We start from the raw sequence: 17,439 nt of genomic DNA, 5'->3' as shown, positions 1-17,439 counted from the left end.
AGGGAATCCCAGAGGGGGGTGGGGATGGGGCCTAGTCTGGCCCAGGTTTTTATTGGGGCAAACGTGGGGGTCACTTGGTCTTATTCTTGCCTTTGCCTGGAGGTGGTTGGAAGGACTGCTCTAGTGTGGTCAACTTGCTGCTGAGCCTTTCCTCACTGGCTTTGAGCCGCTCCTCCACCAGTTGTTGGAGCTGCCCCAGCTCCTTGTTGAGCTGGTTCTTGATGTAGGCTCGAAGGATGGAGATCTGGCCTGCAGGGGCAGAAAGGGAGAGGCAGGTCAGGAGAGATGCTTCTGGTGCTGAAGGATTGCCCAAAGCTGGGCAAATACAATTCCCAAGGTGTCTCTGGGGCTACACAGGTGGCAATGCTGCTTCAATTCAGGAATCGTCAGAAGACAGGTGGGCAGAAAGGCTGGGCGGCACTTTCTGGATTGCTACTTAGTAGCTTTGTGAATTATGTTTCCTCCTATGTAAGATGTGGATAGTGATAGCACCTAGCAACTAGGATTGAGGGAGGATTAAATGATTTAATATATGTAAAATGCTTAAAACAGCCCTGACTGGTGCAAGTCTGTGGGTTGGGCATCATCCCACAAACCAAAAAGTCACCGGCTCAATTCCCAGTCAGGGCACATTCCTGGGTGGCCGGTCAGGTCCCTAGTTGGGGGCACGTGAAGGGCAACCAATCAATGTGTCCTCCTTTTTCACCCCCTTCCCTTCTCTCTAAAAATTAAAAATTAAAAAAATAAATAAATAAAATCTTTTTTAAAATAAAATGCTTTAAAGAGGGCTTGCCAAGCATGTAAGTGCTGGCTATTATTATCATCAGTTTTATAATCCTTTTCTGGAGCTCCCGCCTCACCCAAGCAGCTGTACTTTTATCTGTCATCTGGGACTTCTGCATAAGGAATCATTTGGAGAAAGGACACCATGACTAAAACAAAAAGTCTGAAGTCCTGATGTGGTCTGAACCCTTCATTTTACACCTGCCCAAAGTCACAGGGGGCCTTAACCCTACCAGGTCCTTACTTGGCTCTTGCTGTGGCTTGACCACTGTTTCTGGTTCCTCTTCTTGTAGGGTGACAGGCTGCTCCTCCACCTCCTCACTTTCTTTCTCTGCAAGCCAGAAGCAGGAAGAGACTTGAGCTCCAGCCCCAGCCCAGCCCAGCCCAGCCCCAGCATTCTCCCTTACTTGTCTCATCCTCTGGCCAGAGCTTAGGTGACTGTAGCCCCATGTAAGTCAAAGACAGATCCAGCCGCACCTGAGAAGAGGAAGAGGACAGCTGAGAGGAGGGCACCTGCCCTGATGGAAAGGAGGAGGTGAAGGGTGGTCTCTTACAGCCCATGGCCCAGTACCTGGGGTGTAAAGGCGTATTTGTAGAGCTTGAAGTGGCGGAAGTAGGTGTTGACCACATAATCTGCCAGGGCCAGCAGCTGTTCCTCCTTAAAAAGGTTGATACTGAAGGGGGGCCGCTGTGGGGGTGATTGGGAGTTACAGAACTGACCACCTCTTGAAGCTCTGGGCTCTTCTCCTGCTCAGTAGTCCAGAAGCAGAGAGAGCCTACTGTGGCCTTAAGGGAAAGATGAGTGTGAGAGAACAGGAGATTGAGCTAGGGTTTATCTGGGGAAGAGTGAAGATCCCATTCAGGGGAACTGACCCTGACTCCATGGCAAAAAAGAAGACTGGTGAAGTAGCGGTAACATTCCTCCACATTGCCCAAGGAGGTTTCTGGGATGGAAAACAAGATATTTGACTGAGTTACCTCTCATAATCGTTCACTCATTTCAGGCAGCAGCTACTTACTGAGCATGAACTCTAGAAGTGGACAGACCTGGGTTTAAGTACTGGTTTGTTTTATTAACTCACTCAAATATTGAGTACCCTCCATGATGTGTCTTGGCACTGAACCAGACAGACAAGGCCCCTGCCCTTAAGAGGATATGTTAGTGGAAGTGACATACAATAAATCAAAAAATACATAATTTTAGCTCTTGTTAAAAACATTCTGAAGAAAACCAGTTCTGGAAATAAAGGAAGAAAAGCAAGAGTTACTTTACTGAGTACTATGCATATATTTACATATATTACATATATCTCAGGGAAATCTCATAAAGTATTCTTATTTCATAGATAAGAAAATGGAGGATTTCAAAGGTGAAATAATGTGTATGGTAACGCTGCTAGTAATGACAGACCCCAAATGGTAATCTCCCTATTTCTACCTCCCATGGTTACTTGTGCCAACCAGCCTCTTCCTCTTCCCTGGGCTCAAACTTGGTAGCCTCCTCCTCTTACCAATACAGGCCTTGTGAAGATCTTGGAGCAGGGCACAAGCTGTTGATGTCTGCTCTAGTGAGAAGCCCTTCTGGCGGCAGAAGATGAGTGCATGAGAGAACAGGTCCAGGGTAATGGCATCCCGCAGGCTCTGCTCAGGACAGCCTAGTCCCAGCAGCTTGGCCAGCACCCTTGAGAGGGAGAGAGAAAGGAATGAGTGATGACAGAAGCCTCCTGTCACTATCTGACACTATTGTATGACATGCTTTGGAGCCAGGCTTTCCTCATGCCTTCCCAGTCCACCCTCCTCAGCCTTTCTCATGCATCTTCCCTTCCCTGTTTCTGTCCCTGCCCCCATACTCCCTCATCTCCTCAACGTTGGCCGTCTTCTCTAGCCTGTGCATGGAATGGATGTCCAAGTACTTCCTGTCATAGGAAAAGAGGAGAAAAGGTATTGACAGCCTTTATGCATTAGTCTTATAGCAGGCTTAGAGTACTGGACTGGGAACCAGGAGACCCAGATTTGAGGTTCAGCCCTTCCATTAACTTGCTGTGTAACCTTAGGCAACACATTTTCCTATCTGGGCCTTATTCTGCATCTGTAAATACTGGTGTGGTCTAAAGGAACTCATGATTCTCTTCATTATAAAGCCTAGTGTTAGGAGACTTGAGTTCTTGTCTCTGCACTGTCACTCCCTTGCTGTATGACCTTGGGCAAGTTCCCCTGTGGGCCTCTGTGTCCCCATTTGCACAATGCTCCATGGCAGCTGTGATATGCCATTTACATCCTCAGTCTTTGGCTCCCTTCTTCCCACACTTGCTCTTTGGACTGCGGGGGCAGGAAAGCAGGCTTCTAATCACCTTGGTTAATTGTATCTCTGGGCCTCAGTCTCCTCATCTGTAAAATGGGGATGCCCTGGCTGTTTGACAGGACGTCTGGGGAGGCATTAAAGGACTAATGCAAGCGTGAAATATAATTATTTCCCAAGGCTCTTCACACTCACCACATGCAGATCCGGGTCTGGGGCAGTGGAGGCTGCGGAGAGAAAGCAGATTGGACCAGGGCCCTAGCCCCTGGCCCGTGGCGAACCTCCAGGGGACCTGAGAAATCCTTAATTGCTTTCTGGCTTTAAGGGCTAACAATGAACAAGCAACGTGGGTGGGCTGGGCTTCAGCAGGCCCCAAATACTACTATTAATGAGCATACTATCAATCGGGGTCACACACCCGCCTCTTCACCAGGCAGCCCAGGAAACGTCTTGAGCAGCAGTAAACATAAAGATGGGTGGCGCCCTGCGGGGAGCCCTTTGTAAACATACATAAGCGGACTACTCTTTCTCGCCCTCACCGGGAACAAATTGGCTGCAGGGTCTTCATTCTCTTCTGATGCCGCGGTTCCGGATTCGGTCCGCACACCTGTTCCCTCACGCGTGGCTGGTTCATCCACTGAGCTGAGGTCCTTCTTGGGTTCCTGCCCCAGTTTGGAGAATTGTTCAAGCTCAGACTGACTTCTCAGTCCTTGGAATTGGCTGGAGTTCTGATGGATCATCTCGTTACTCCTCAGTGTCACGGGTCACCGCAGGCTCTATCCTGACTTCTGCGACAACGGATTCTCGGCAGGTCCTTCCAAGGCCTGACCCGCTATGCAAGCTTCAACCAATCTACGCTGTCTAGGGGCCGCGGGTCTCAACCCAGGCGGTTGCTATAGTGTCTCCGGGAATGAGAAAAGAAAGTGTAACGCGCTCGCCAATCAGTGAGAAGGAAATGCGCATGCGTAATAAATTGAAAGTGCGCTTCCGCAGGCTTCTCTAAAGTTGCTAGTAGGGGGCAGGCGGTGTCCTTAGGCCTCAGGCTGGAGAGTGTGGTGTCGGTTACCATGGGCACTGTGTACTGGCCAATCACCGAGAGAAAGAGGAGGTACTCAGGGAGAAACGAAAGGGGGACGGAAACAAGAGACCGACCACGACCAATAGAAACAGGAAATGCAGTTCCACCATATCCGGCACTGCCTTTAGCGGCTGCGCTCTGTGCTGGGGAGGCCGGTGACGTCCGGTGAAGTTCAAGATGGCGGCCCTGGGCTGATTCTGCTCCTGCTGGTGAGGGGCCCAGGGTTGATAGGGGCGGGATGCATCAGGTGTAGATGTGTGCGGGGGAGGATTGGAGCTGCAGCGTACTGGTCGCGTCCGCATCTATGCTCTCTGTCTTCTGCAGGTGACGAAAGTACCGCCGACTCCTGCCTGACGACCCTTGGGGAGACCCTGCGCCTCCCCTTGCCGCCACGGCCATGTCTGGGCCCGGCAACAAACGCGTCGCCGGCGACGGGGGCTCGGGGCCCCCAGAGAAGTTGAGTCGCGAGGAGAAGACCACAACCACCCTTATAGAGCCCATTCGTCTCGGGGGCATCTCTTCCACGGTTCGTGGGTTCTTGCCTCAGCCTTCCCAAATTGTCAACTGTCCCCCACCCAAATCGGCTGGAACCTTATTACCAGTACCCTAAGTTTAGCAGGATCGTCACTCTGTCGAAAGAAACGAAGAACACGTCGTCTACTTTCCCTTTACAGATAGGAAAACAGGCTCCTCGAGGGCGTGTGCCTCAAAGACTGCAGAGTTAGGAAGAGACAGAAGTAGACCCTCCTTACAACCAGGATGCTGTCTGTGGGTGTCTTGAGCCTCTTTTAAATCCTATTAGCAGTTAGTTTGGGGATACTCCCCTTCCCCCCCATTCCATTTGCTTTCCTCTGTTTCGCTGTAATTGGTGTCTTGGGCTCTGTTTGACTTTCTCCTTGGTCCTTTGCTTCCTTGGTAGGAGGAGATGGACCTGAAGGTTTTGCAGTTCAAGAATAAGAAACTAGCAGAGCGGTTGGAACAGCGACAGGCTTGTGAAGATGAACTCCGAGAACGAATTGAGAAGCTGGAAAAGCGGCAGGCCACGGATGACGCCACACTCCTTATTGTCAATCGCTACTGGGCCCAGGTGGATGCCCCTCTGCTTTCCAAGACCTGGCCTCTATCCAGCTGCCAATCCTCAGACTCCTCTTTTAGGAAGGAGTATCATGCTGGGAAGCACCTGAGGGATCCATAACATTTTTGATGCTTTCTCCCTTCAGCTGGATGAAACTGTGGAAGCCCTTCTCCGACACCATGAGAACCAGAGGGAGTTGTCTTCAGGGACAGAGGCGACTGGGACTCAGGAGGGGCTGACACGTGATGAGATCCCTCTCACAGAGCCAGGGACATCGGAACTAAGGGGTAGGACCAGAGATTAAATTCTGGGAAAGGTTCTGGAAAGGAAGGGCCTTTGGTATTAGGCTCCTGAATTCTCCGCCTCCCCTCCCACACATGCACACAAAATTGATTTAATTTTGGGGTACCATAGTACAATGGGCAAAAATACAGACTTCGCAATCTGAATGACTTCATTCATAGTTCATTTCATGTTTTGACATTCATTTAATTAAAAAAAGTATTAATATCAAGTGTGGATTATGTACCAGGCATTGATCTAGACTCAGAGGAAACAGAGATAAGCAAAATGAAATACTCGTCTGCCATTAGGAAAGAAGTGATTATAAACCGTAAGTTAAAAGCATAGGGACTCCTGAACAGGAATTCATGTGTGTACTCGTATGTGTTTCTAATTTAGTTTGAGAAGGCAGAGAAGCTTTCCTAAGGAAGTGATTGGCAGCTCTGTGACCTTGAGGAAATGCTCTTGAATCTCAGTTGTTTTGCTTTCAGGATAGGAATAGCAATGGATCATAGGTGTTCCTTGCGTTGATTCATTGAGCCGTGTATTGAAGGGCTCAGTTCGGAATGTGGCTGCTGTTATCTTCATGAGGCTTTGTTCATCCTTCCCAGAGACCCTGCCAGTGCAGCTGCGGCCCCCACTCAGTGAGCCAGCCTTGGCTTTTGTGGTGGCACTGGGCGCCAGCAGTAGTGAGGAGGTGGAGCTGCAGCTGCAGGGCCGTATGGAGTTCTCCAAGGCAGCTGTGTCCCGTGTTGTAGAGGCCTCAGACCGCCTACAGCGCCAGGTGGAGGAACTCTGTCAGCGAGTATACAGCCGAGGTCAGTTCTTTGTGCCCCTACCCCAGAGGTGTCCATACCAATTTGCAGCTTTGCAAATTGACATCCCTTCCTCAATGCCTCTAGCCCAGAGGTAGCCACAATTCCCCAAGGAATAAGTCAGCCATGTTCTCAGGGAAAGGGTTAAGTTGTAGATGGGGGCTTCAGCTTTGATTTCTGGAGTTGAACTTTAAAAAGATGGGTGAGGGAAGTTGTTGATTCTGGTAGAGCCACCCCCTTTTGGCTGGTTGACTTTTTTGGAGCACTTTGCATAAATCCTGGTGAGAGTTACTGATCCACAAAACATAGCAAGTTCCCAGGCTTTGTAGAAAAACGGGCCTTCTCCCAGCTGTAGTTCTGTCATGCAAGCCTTGGCATTCTGGGCAGACGGCTTTCCTTTCTGAGCTGGTTTCCTTCTTTGTGCAGAGAGGATAAAGATTCCTGGTTTGTCGTGAGAAACTAGCAAGACAGCTGGTGGATCAAACCACACTGGGCACATAGTAGATTCCAGAATGAGTTAGTACTTTTTCCCTTTGCCTTGGACCTGACTCTGACCTGAGCCCTGACTTCCCAGGGGACACTGAGCCCCCCAGTGAGGCGGCTCGGGCACGTACCCGGGAGCTAGGACGTGAGAACCGGCGACTTCAGGACTTGGCCACCCAGCTACAGGAGAAGCACCACCGTATCTCATTGGAGGTGGGAGTTGGGATTTGGGTGGTGGGATTACGTTTAGGTTAGGTGGACACCCAAGGGTCTCAGAGAACCAAGTCTCATTTAAGCATCTGCTCTTTTCATTATTTCTAGTATTCTGAGCTCCAGGATAAAGTGACATCAGCAGAGACCAAAGTGCTGGAAATGGAGACAACAGTAGAGGACCTTCAGTGGGACATTGAGAAGCTGCGCAAGCGTGAGCAAAAGCTTAATAAGCACTTGGCAGAGGCCTTGGAGCAGGTGAGACTAGGGTGCTATGTTAGATGGAGCCAGGGCCCAGGGCTGGGTACTTAGGGCTCAAGGTTTTGTCTTCCACACTTACCTGCCTCTCTCCCTTACCTCCACAGCTGAACTCTGGCTACTATGTGTCTGGGAGCTCCTCAGGCTTTCAGGGGGGCCAGATCACACTCAGCATGCAGAAGGTAAGCCGGCATCATCCTTCCCAGTCCCTCTCAATCTTTATCCTTGAAATTCCCCACAAAATTAAGGACAGGCATCCAATTATGGTCTCTGACGCCCTTCTCTGTCACTTGTACTGCTCTTTGTTGTGTTCACGCACAAATATGTTCAGTAAGTGCTTCCTAAGCACTGTGTTGGGAAGAAAGTGCAAATATCAAACTTGTCATGAGCTTAGGTTCTAGTTGGGAGAACTGACAAGAAGCAAGCAAAATAACACATCAGTTGGTTATAAGTACCACAAAGAAAGATCATAGAAAAGAGAAATGGAAATGTTAGAGGCGATTGGAATTCTTAGTTGGGTGGCTGAAGAAGAGCCTTGCTGAGACAGTGCATTTTAATCACTGTTTCATTGTTCTACCTTTGCTGTCTCATCTCTTGGTTGTTGCACATTTTCTTGGTGCTGTGGGGATCACTCTGCGCTGTTTCCCTTTCCTTCAGTTTGCTCTTCAGGGCTTCCAGGAAGACTTCTCTCACTCGCCTATCAGTTACCAGCCTTGATTTCTGGCATTGACCATGCAGTATTGAGTTTTTCCCACTTGTATGGGAGCTCTTAGAAAAGTGTTTATAGGTCTATCTGAGGCTTCAGAATACATCATTGCTACACATAGGGAGCTTGAATGGGGCTTACGTGAAGGAAGCATGCCGGCTGGCTTGGCCCGGATTCCCACAGTCCTTCCCACTCCACAGTTTGAGATGCTGAATGCAGAGTTAGAGGAAAACCAGGAATTGGCCAACAGCCGCATGGCAGAGCTGGAGAAACTACAGGCTGAACTTCAGGGGGCTGTGCGGACCAATGAGCGTCTCAAGGTGGGCTGTGTTTGGGGCTGGGAGGGCCTGAGAATGCAAGTTGGGGCTGAGCCCTGAATCCTCTTGTTGATCGCTTTTGGGCATCCCTGCCCTTAGGTGGCCCTGCGGAGCCTTCCTGAGGAGGTAGTACGGGAGACAGGGGAGTACCGAATGCTGCAGGCCCAGTTCTCACTGCTTTACAATGAGTCTCTGCAAGTAAAGACCCAGCTGGACGAGGCCCGAGGATTGCTGCTGGCCACTAAAAACTCACACCTGAGGCACATCGAGCACATGGAGGTATAGTCCTGGAATGGGTGGGGGTTGAGGATAGGGCCAGACCTTGAGGGTCAAGGTGTTCCTGGGTCAAGCCCCTGTATGCATGCCTGGGGTCCTTGGGAATAAATTCTTAAGCCAGTAAAGCCTCAGGTGGAGAGGCTTGCCAGGGGGCAGAGGAGTGTATGGATTCTTAGTGCCTCAATCCACAGAGCGATGAGTTGGGGCTGCAGAAGAAGCTGCGCACAGAGGTTATACAGCTGGAGGACACGCTGGCCCAGGTACGCAAGGAGTATGAGATGCTGCGCATCGAGTTTGAACAGAATTTGGCGGCCAACGAGCAGGCAGGTATGTGGTGAGGATAGGGTGGAGGTGGGCCTCATCTGGGATTGGTGAGCCCTGGTGAGGGGCTACTGCTTATCCAGATGCCAGAGGTTTAACCTTTCCTTTCATAGAGCCTCATCTCCCTGTGGAAAACAGGTACCACACCACCTGGCTCAAAGGCATGCACAGTGAGGATCATAACCAGCTGAGATGGCTGATGGAGCAGGCTTAGAACATGAGCTGTCAGTCCCATCTGTGGTTCTCTGCCTTTCTGGTGTCTCTCTGGGATAAATCATTATTTTGCAAAGATTTATTGCATACCACCTATGAGCCAGGCCTGATTCTAGGCTTTGGGATAATACTAGGAAACAAAACAAAGAATTCCTGCTGGTGTGGCACAGTGTTACAATGGCGGAAGACGGGCAATAGAGAAGAAAAAATAAAATGTACTTTAGGTAGTGACAAATATGCCAAGGAAAATAAATCAGGGAGAGAAGACAGGAAGTGTTAGGAGAAAGGGTGTTGCAATTTTGGATGGGGAGGTCAGAGAAGTGTGTAACTGAGGTGACATGTGTTTAAAAATCTAAAAGAAGTAGACTGACTTTTGTGAATTTACACATGTATTTCTTTGAAGAAAACTTGGAAATATTAAAAAATATACAGTAGCTGAAATAACACAAAAGCAGTATCAAGTTACTTTTGGGTGAATTTCCTTCAGGTCTACATTATTTGCCTTGATGAGCTCACACTGGGAAAGGCCTCAGTTTTTCTCTCCTTCATAATGGGAGTGATGGCTGTGGCTCCTCCTATTCCCCCACCGAGGAGTTAGGTCCCTAACCCAGGAGGCAGTCTGATCTTAGTTCCCGATGCTCCCCTAGGGCCTATCAACCGTGAGATGCGTCACCTGATCAGTAGCCTCCAAAACCACAACCACCAGCTGAAGGGGGATGCCCAGCGATACAAGCGAAAGCTGCGGGAAGTGCAGGCTGAGATTGGCAAGGTAAGGAGGGGCCTCCCTGGGAGAAGCCTTGGCAAGCTCCCAATGAGTACCATCCTGCCTTAGCCCTGTTATCTCTTGTTCTTTGCAGCTTCGGGCCCAGGCCAGTGGCTCTACACACTCAGCCCCCAACCTGGGCCACTCAGAGGACTCTGGCCTCAGTGCCCCAGCCCCAGGGAAAGAAGAGGGTGGGCCAGGCCCTCTTGCTGCCCACGATGGCAGAAAGGAGATGGCTTCAGTGCCTGGTGCCACTGTGACTACCTCTTCAGCAAAGAAGGAGGAACTGGTCCCCTCTGAGGAAGATGCCCAGGCCTTAACCCCTGGGTCCCAGGGCCCCTCCTCCCGTGGACGAGAACCTGAGGCCAGGCCCAAACGGGAGCTTCGGGAGAGGGAAGGGCCTGGCTTGGGATCCCAGTCTATAGCCTCTGCACTCTCAAGAGCTGATCGGGAGAAGGCCAAGGTGGAGGAGGTCAAGAGGAAGGAGTCAGAACTCCTCAAAGGTCTCCGAACAGAACTCAAGTGAGGCCCTGTTCCTGTCTCTTTCCCACCACTGCCAAGTGGCTCCAGCCCTACTCACCATGTCCTCCTCCTGTTCCTCTCCCAGGAAGGCCCAGGAAAGCCAGAAGGAAATGAAGCTACTGCTGGACATGTACAAATCAGCGCCCAAGGAGCAGCGGGATAAGGTGCAACTCATGGCAGCTGAACGCAAGGCCAAGGCCGAGGTGAGGTCAGGTAGGGCCTGTAGGACATGCAGAGAGGTTACTCCAGGGAGTTCTGAGCAAAGCAGATCCCTGCACTAGCAGGAAGTTGTGACAACAGAATTCCCTCTTTCTGGTGGCTTTAGGTTGATGAGCTACGGAGTCGTATCCGGGAATTGGAGGAGAGGGATCGAAGGGAGAGCAAGAAGATTGCAGATGAGGATGCTCTGCGGCGCATTCGGCAGGCAGAGGAACAGATAGAACACCTGCAGCGCAAGTTGGGTGCCACCAAGCAGGTGCGACCTCTTGTGGTCCTCTCACTTCTGAATGTTGGGATTCCCTTTATCTCACCCCTGTTGGGTGCGTCCAGCAGATGGCCTGGTCCTACTCTGTAGTTTCTTGGCTCAGCCACGTTTTCCTTTGGTTACCCGTGGTTATCCTGTCCATCTGCCACATTCCTTCTTGTCCTCACTCACTACAGGAGGAGGAGGCTCTGCTGTCAGAGATGGATGTAACAGGTCAGGCTTTTGAGGACATGCAGGAGCAAAATGGGCGACTGCTGCAGCAGTTGCGGGAAAAGGACGATGCCAACTTTAAGCTGATGTCAGAGCGGATCAAGGCCAACCAGATTCACAAGCTGCTGCGGGAGGAGAAGGATGAGCTGGGTGAGCAGGTTCTTGGCCTCAAGTCTCAGGTATGGTCTCCCTGGGCTTGTAGGGTGGAGCTGCAGAGGCAGGGGCATCCTGGCACTGAATCTCCACCCCTCTCCTCAGGTGGATGCCCAGCTGCTGACTGTGCAGAAGCTGGAGGAAAAAGAACGGGCCCTGCAGGGCAGCCTTGGAGGTGTGGAGAAGGAGCTGACGCTGCGCAGCCAGGCCCTGGAGCTCAATAAGAGGAAGGTGAGGCCGGGCCTGAGGGGAAGGCAATGTAGGATGCTGGCTCACATCTTAAATGCTACATTCCAGACCATATGCTGAGGAGTTTTTTGTACTTTGTCAAATTTCAGTCTCACTGTAATCCTGAGAGGGTTTTTGTTGTTATCCATGACAAAACTAAGGCTCAAGAGGTCAACTGACTTGCTCACAAAAGAGTGGAGCTCTCCTTGGCTCCAGGACCCACATCCTGACCACTCATTGGTTACTGTGGAATGGGGGTGGTGATTCCTGTCACGTAGTTGTATTAAAACTAAGACATGTCTAGCTTATGGTAAAGGCTTAAGATTGATGTTCAGTTTCATTTTCTTTCCCCATTGGGTTTTTTTCTTCTTCATTCGTTCATTCGTTTATTTAAGCAATATTGTACATGTCCTTTCTCTATATACCAGTCCCTGTGCTGAGTGCTAGGGAGACCATGGGAACAAGAGGGTCCTATTGGAAGTGGGAACTTCCAGTTTTGAGGGACAGATAGCAAGCCAATAATCCCACGGGTAAAATAGTGTTATTACAGATCATAGTAAAGATGATGAAGGAAACTAAGGTGCTGTGTAAAAAAAAAAATTATGTGACATTTGAGCTTAGGGAATTGCAGAAGGAAAGTATGTGTAGGGAGAGCTGGTAGCAGAGGGACAAGCCCTGTGAAAGCTCAGTGTTAGGAGAGGGCACCATGCAGGTAAGGAGCTGAAAGTGTTGGGAGTGAAGGAGAATAGGAGGGGGTGGGAGTTGGGGAGCGGGACCAGCTCCAGTGAAGATATTGGACTTGATCCCAAGAGCAAGAATCACTGGAATATTTGACACAAGCACCTGTGGACTATGTTGCCTCCCTAGGCTCAGGAGAATGTTGCTTCTCCTCCCTGTCTCTCCCACCTCAGGCTGTGGAAGCAGCCCAGCTGGCAGAGGACCTGAAGGTGCAGCTGGAGCATGTGCAGACGCGGCTGCGAGAGATCCAGCCTTGCTTGGCAGAGAGCCGGGCTGCTCGAGAGAAAGAGAGCTTCAACCTCAAGAGGGCTCAGGTTTGCACATGGTGGGGGCAGGGTGGTCCAGTGTTAATGGTGTGGCTGGAGGCAGGTGGTTCAGGGTGCAGACCCTTACACTTAGCCCAGCCCCTGTCCTGCTTCAGGAGGACATCTCACGGCTGAGGCGCAAGCTGGAGAAGCAAAGGAAGGTGGAGGTTTATGCAGATGCTGATGAAATCCTCCAGGAGGAGATCAAGGAGTACAAGGTGGGGCTCTGGGGCTACATTGTGCCCCATCAATTTAGGAATCTGGGGTAGGGGTTGGTGAAAGCATTAGTTTTGGGACCCCAGAAATAAGGTAGGGTAGCAAAATGTGTGCAGAACCTGATGTGGAGAATCAAACAGCTGACCGAGAATTGTACACATACTGCAAGCCAGGAAGAGAGCCTGGCTAGGTGTGGGAGGGCTTTGAACTAGACCTAGTCTCAGATTTCTTGAAATTGACAGTGTTGGAAGAGGCAGAAAAATAATTCTGAGTGAAGAGCAATGTGATGGCAGAAGCTAGAGGGGCTGTGGGAACTCAGGGGACATCCTTAAACTAGCCCTGGAGGTCAACAGTCTTCCTGGAACAAATGTCATCCAAAAGAACATGAAGAATGAGTCAGAGTTGGCTGTGAGAAATTGGGGACAAGAGGATTTTAGCAAGAGGGAAAGAGGTGAGGCCCTAAGTGAAAAGACGGATGTTGGAGGACAGAGCTGGACATTGTATTTGGAGGCCAGAAGGTGGGTTTTGTGGTGAGCGGCAAGCTGGGAGCATTGTGCGTTGTCAGATCCTGAGAAACAGGGTGGGTGACAAGTGGTATTTAGTAGGATTAGGAAGAATGTGGAAGAGTAGGGATTGGTGGACAGTGTTCAAAGATGTTGAGAATAAGGTGCCTACAGGGCATCTTAGGAGGCTGTCCAGGAAGGCACTCACAGTAAAAGGGCAGGTCTGGAGAACAGGCTTAGGGGTTGTCTGCAGAGGCAGAAGTGGAAGTGAGGGCCTGTGGTAAGAGAATGGACAGGGGGATCATTCTCCCTTAGGAACCTCAAACCTTACATGCTGGGCAGAGGAAGAGAAGCCTGTGGATTGGGAGGAAGGAGAGTGATGTAGAGGGAGTTGATGTGGGAAGAATTTCAGGGAGGGAAGGGTAAGCTGAATCAGAGCTGCCAAGAAGGCAAATGAAGTGAGCAATGAGAGATGCAGTTTGGGTGGGAATGGTTCTTGAGCAGGGGTGGAGGTGGAGGTCAGAAAACCAGCACACTCACTAACTGAAGAGGTGGAGGGTGGGTCAGTAAATAGTAAACCTTTGAAACAGTTTGGCCTTAAAGGGTCAGAGACAGTTGCAGGCAGCCATGTTGGAGAAGGGAAGAATTTCTCAAGAGGAGACAGACTTTGGAGCCTGTCAAATACTGATGGATAGGGTTCTGAGAGCTGGGGAAGAAGGTGATGGGCTGGGCTGGGACCGGATTTCAGGCAGAGCAGAGGATTGTTGGGGAATGCTGATTTGAGGGGATTCCTGCCTGAATTTGGAGGAGAGACCTGCAGACAGGTGTCAGGTTTCAGGATAGGAGTGGAGATTAACTCCAGGGATGTTCTGTAGGGTCTTGGGACAACACCAGGGGTGGGCCCACTGGAGGGTGGAGACAGCATAGTTCTAGTTGCTCTGACTCTAGTAGGTGCAGGTGAAGTAGACAGTTGGTTTAAACCAGGATTGGGGAATTTTTCACAGAAGGCCAAAGGGGAAAGAGATAAAGGCCAAGGGCAGAGGAGCCCAGGCTGAACCTTGTGGGTCAGTGGCCTTGGGAGGCAACACATGACCACTAGCTATCACTGCCCAGGTTAGAATCCAGACTCTACTTTGAAACTTTGAGACCAGCTTCTGAGTCTGTTTCCTGATGTGGACAGTGTGCATCCTGCCTCCCAGGGTTATGAGAAGAGTTAGATGCAGCTGGCTGTAGGAAGGCATAGTCAGGACTACCTCCTGCTGTTAGCTTGGGGTTTGGGCACTGTAAGGATTGTTCCCAAGCTGATACCTTTGCCTGCCCCAGGCGCGGTTGACCTGCCCCTGCTGTAACACCCGCAAGAAGGATGCAGTTCTTACCAAGTGCTTCCACGTTTTCTGCTTTGAGTGCGTACGGGGCCGCTATGAGGCCCGCCAAAGGAAGTGCCCCAAGTGCAACGCAGCCTTTGGTGCCCATGACTTCCACCGTGTCTACATCAGCTAAACCCATAACTCGGGACTTCGGAATACCCATGGACCCTGGGAGCTGTGCCCCCAGCCCCTGCCCACCCCACATCCAGTGGCCCTACCCTTTGTTCTGGACCCTGTGGGCCCAGTCCCTCCCAGTCTAGTTGGTTTGGGGTCCCAAGTGCATGTTAGTGGGAGTGGGATCAGCAAAGTTCAGTTCCACCTTTCCACAGTTAGAGCTGAGGCTCCTGGCCTGCAGGAAAGATCTGCAATGAGAACCTAAGAAGCCCAGACCCTCTAACTGAGCTCCCTGGGAGCTGACTCCAAGCCTTCTCTGTCTCCAGAGAAGTCCTAAAGGGGAAATTCCCCAAGCTGTGACCTCCCATGAAAGAGGAGGCTTACATCCACAAGTGAGGACCAGGAGTGGGCCAGGTCTCCAGCTCCCTGCTCAGAGATGGGGACCTGGAGACTTTTCTTCACTCCCTGCCTTCTGGGCCTGGGCAGGGCTTCGCCTCTGTGGAGTTCCCTGGGCTCTTTGGTCTGGCTCTTGTGCTTATGTCCTAGGGGACTGGGGTGGGGGGCACCATCCTCGTCCTCTGGAGAACTCTATGGTTGCCGCAGTCACCTTGCCCTTATTTTGGAAATGCTGAACCAAGATCATCAGTTTCTGTTCTAATCAGGCCCCTCCCAGTATATATACACTCTCCCAAGCCCTAACCCCTACTTCATGCTTCCCAAGGCTCCAGTGGGTTCTCAGCCCTGACCCTGTTTTCATCCTGGTGGCCTTAAGTGCAGTGGAGGCAGAACTTCCCCGAGCGGGGGAAGGGTCAGACTAGACAATGGGCCAACTTCCAATCATTCCAGGTAAAAGCTTCTGACTGAGCCTGTACCCACAATGCTTGCCCTGCTGCCTGCCCAAGCAAACTGGGCTATGAAGGCAGCAGGCAGGGTCTGGAAGGTGGAGCAGTTGACAGGTGCCAAGGGCCCATTTAGGCCCATAATTCCTGCTCTAGAGATGTGTAGGCTGTGTGCTATGAATAAATGTCCAACCTTCAGCGTGTGGTCTGCATAGCTAGGTGTCCTGCCCCAAACAGGTCCCCCATTTTAGCTGCTACCCTTGTCCCAACTCTGCCCTGTCTACTCACCCAGCTGATGCCAAGACATGGATGGCCGCAGGGATTCTGTACTGTACTTGTGAGAGGAACGCTACCTCAAGGAGAAAACATCTTGATGGCTAATTTGGAACCAGCCAGTCTGTTTTCCCACTGGGAAGGTCTGACCCTACGGGACCCTTCTGCGCGTGCTCGCTACAGCCCTGAAGGTCATTGGCCGCTGAGCTGCTGGGAAACGCCGAGCTGCATCCTGGGAAATATAGTTCCTTATAGGTACCTGGCGAGACCAGGTCCTTGGAGGGGAGAGCCGGTTTCTGGTTGGGCAGGGTTGGACCACTGTCCAATCTGCAGGCTGGGGACGTCCAACTCCTAACCCGCCCCAACTCCTCGGACGAACAGATTATCGGACACTTTAGTGGGTGACTTTCTTAAATGCTTCTAGCTGTGTCCCCCCGGGAACCATTTCGAGTGTCATGGGGTACTTCTGGGTTAAATGTGTCATGGAGTCTTAGGAGCCATCACTGAAGCTGTACTGGGGCTCGCAGTAAGGCTGGTACTGATGGGGGGTTGGTGCCAGAGCTGGCGTCGGGACCATGGCCAGAGCAGTGGCCATGGGCCCAACAGCAGTCCCACTTCCACGCTGTCTTGCAGCTTGGCAGTCGTACCTTCACAGGGTCTTGGAACCTTGCCTGTCTGTGGGTCCCACCTTGTGCCCAGGAGCTGCAGCTGCTGGAGTAGCTCAGACTAGAGACGCAGGGCTACAGTGACTGCCTGCGCCACACTTGAAGGTGGAGGCACGGGCCGCCGCTGCAGATGGCATCGAGCTGCTGAAGAAGTGTGCGTGGCCTGGGGACAGCCATAGCAAGGGTGGGGAAAACGTAGCATATTGCATCATAGGCTGCTTGGCTCCAAGAGGAGTATGGCGCTGGAGAGTGGGTTGGGGTCAGCCAATACTCTGAGCGCCACCCTCTTTCACAGGAGTCACTCTCATGTGGGTTTCTTAAATACATGGAAGTTACTATATATTATCACCTCCCCAAGAATCTCCCATAGGCCAGTCTCCATATCTAGAGGAGCTGAAAACTCCTTGTGAGTCCTCACACCTAATAAAGTAGGCATCAAACCACTCACTCAAGTTCAAACCCAAATGAACGGGATGAAGATGCCAGAATTTCAGTAACATGAGTAAACACTGATGCCAGAAGAAGACAGTAAACTCTCCATAAACGCTGGTTTGCAATAGCTTGCCCAGTGCAGGGAGAATCTGTTTTAGAGGCTGGTCAGGCCCCTCCAGCCAGTTTTGACCTCTCACAACCCCAGTGACTTCAGTGGCTGTGATATCCTGGGTTCCTTGGGATAGGCAGGCCAAAACTGACCTTGGCTCACCCCTTGGGTTGAGCAGATGTTGGCTTCCTGGCAAATGTGCCTGTTTTAGCCAGAATTAGGGCTAGTCTGATTTGCCACAGGGTCCAGTAGTGCATTTAATATTGACCACTCTTCAAAACTTCCCTTGGGCCCTGTGGTGCTATACTCCCGGTTTTTCTCATACTTACTATTTTCTTCTGGTCCTCTTCCTAGACTTTCTACTCTGCCACTCTTCCGTATATTTATCCATGGCCATGGCTA

At 51.1% G+C, this 17,439-nt stretch overlaps 2 protein-coding genes across 4 annotated transcripts; one reads left to right on the top strand and one right to left on the bottom strand.

Annotated features, from left to right (window-relative positions):
* Positions 1 to 19: 19 nt before the first annotated feature.
* CFAP119 (cilia and flagella associated protein 119) lies at positions 20 to 4,112 on the bottom strand. Of its 3 annotated transcripts, none has more exons than XM_045849260.1 (9): positions 3,622 to 4,112; positions 3,278 to 3,309; positions 2,634 to 2,699; positions 2,295 to 2,464; positions 1,657 to 1,727; positions 1,355 to 1,471; positions 1,191 to 1,260; positions 1,017 to 1,114; positions 20 to 249 (listed from the first exon to the last, which is right to left on the bottom strand). In XM_045849260.1, the coding sequence occupies exons 1-9, from the start codon at positions 3,820 to 3,822 to the stop codon at positions 130 to 132; spliced, it is 945 nt and encodes a 314-aa protein (XP_045705216.1). In that variant the 5' UTR covers positions 3,823 to 4,112; the 3' UTR covers positions 20 to 129. The 3 variants fall into 3 exon arrangements, with proteins under 3 accessions (XP_045705216.1, XP_045705215.1, XP_045705217.1); XM_045849259.1 differs by having other exon boundaries at positions 1,028 to 1,114; XM_045849261.1 differs by lacking the exon at positions 2,634 to 2,699 and having other exon boundaries at positions 1,028 to 1,114.
* Positions 4,113 to 4,222: 110 nt separating this feature from the next.
* On the top strand, positions 4,223 to 15,756 carry RNF40 (ring finger protein 40). The gene is made up of 20 exons (XM_045849254.1): positions 4,223 to 4,369; positions 4,485 to 4,686; positions 5,080 to 5,247; positions 5,381 to 5,522; positions 6,129 to 6,335; positions 6,907 to 7,028; positions 7,137 to 7,283; positions 7,391 to 7,465; positions 8,190 to 8,309; positions 8,406 to 8,585; positions 8,774 to 8,909; positions 9,764 to 9,885; positions 9,974 to 10,401; positions 10,487 to 10,604; positions 10,727 to 10,876; positions 11,062 to 11,274; positions 11,354 to 11,479; positions 12,388 to 12,528; positions 12,636 to 12,737; positions 14,562 to 15,756. Exons 2-20 carry the CDS (start codon positions 4,558 to 4,560, stop codon positions 14,736 to 14,738), a joined length of 3,003 nt encoding a protein of 1,000 aa, XP_045705210.1. The 5' UTR covers positions 4,223 to 4,369; positions 4,485 to 4,557; the 3' UTR covers positions 14,739 to 15,756.
* The last annotated feature ends 1,683 nt before the right edge of the window (positions 15,757 to 17,439 follow it).

Source organism: Phyllostomus hastatus, unplaced genomic scaffold (genome assembly GCF_019186645.2).
Source record: "Phyllostomus hastatus isolate PE091 unplaced genomic scaffold, TTU_PhHast_1.1 phas_contig_64, whole genome shotgun sequence".
Lineage (NCBI taxonomy): Eukaryota > Metazoa > Chordata > Mammalia > Chiroptera > Phyllostomidae > Phyllostomus > Phyllostomus hastatus.
The sequence above is the reverse complement of the archived record's forward strand: the minus strand, read 5'-3'. Positions and strand labels throughout refer to the sequence as shown.

What these genes read in the sequence shown, in the direction of transcription:
- CFAP119 (XM_045849259.1), bottom strand. Translation starts at nt 3,822, where the DNA reads ATGATCCATCAGAACTCCAGCCAATTCCAAGGACTGAGAAGTCAGTCT. An exon ending in AATACGCCTTTACACCCCAG is followed by an intron (nt 1,261 to 1,354) that starts GTACTGGGCCAT and finishes TCCTCTTCTCAG; the next exon opens with GTGCGGCTGGATCTGTCTTT. An exon ending in CAAGCCACAGCAAGAGCCAA is followed by an intron (nt 250 to 1,027) that starts GTAAGGACCTGG and finishes CTGCCCCTGCAG; the next exon opens with GCCAGATCTCCATCCTTCGA.
- RNF40 (XM_045849254.1), top strand. Translation starts at nt 4,558, where the DNA reads ATGTCTGGGCCCGGCAACAAACGCGTCGCCGGCGACGGGGGCTCGGGG. An exon ending in TCAACCTCAAGAGGGCTCAG is followed by an intron (nt 12,529 to 12,635) that starts GTTTGCACATGG and finishes GTCCTGCTTCAG; the next exon opens with GAGGACATCTCACGGCTGAG. An exon ending in AGGAGATCAAGGAGTACAAG is followed by an intron (nt 12,738 to 14,561) that starts GTGGGGCTCTGG and finishes TGCCTGCCCCAG; the next exon opens with GCGCGGTTGACCTGCCCCTG.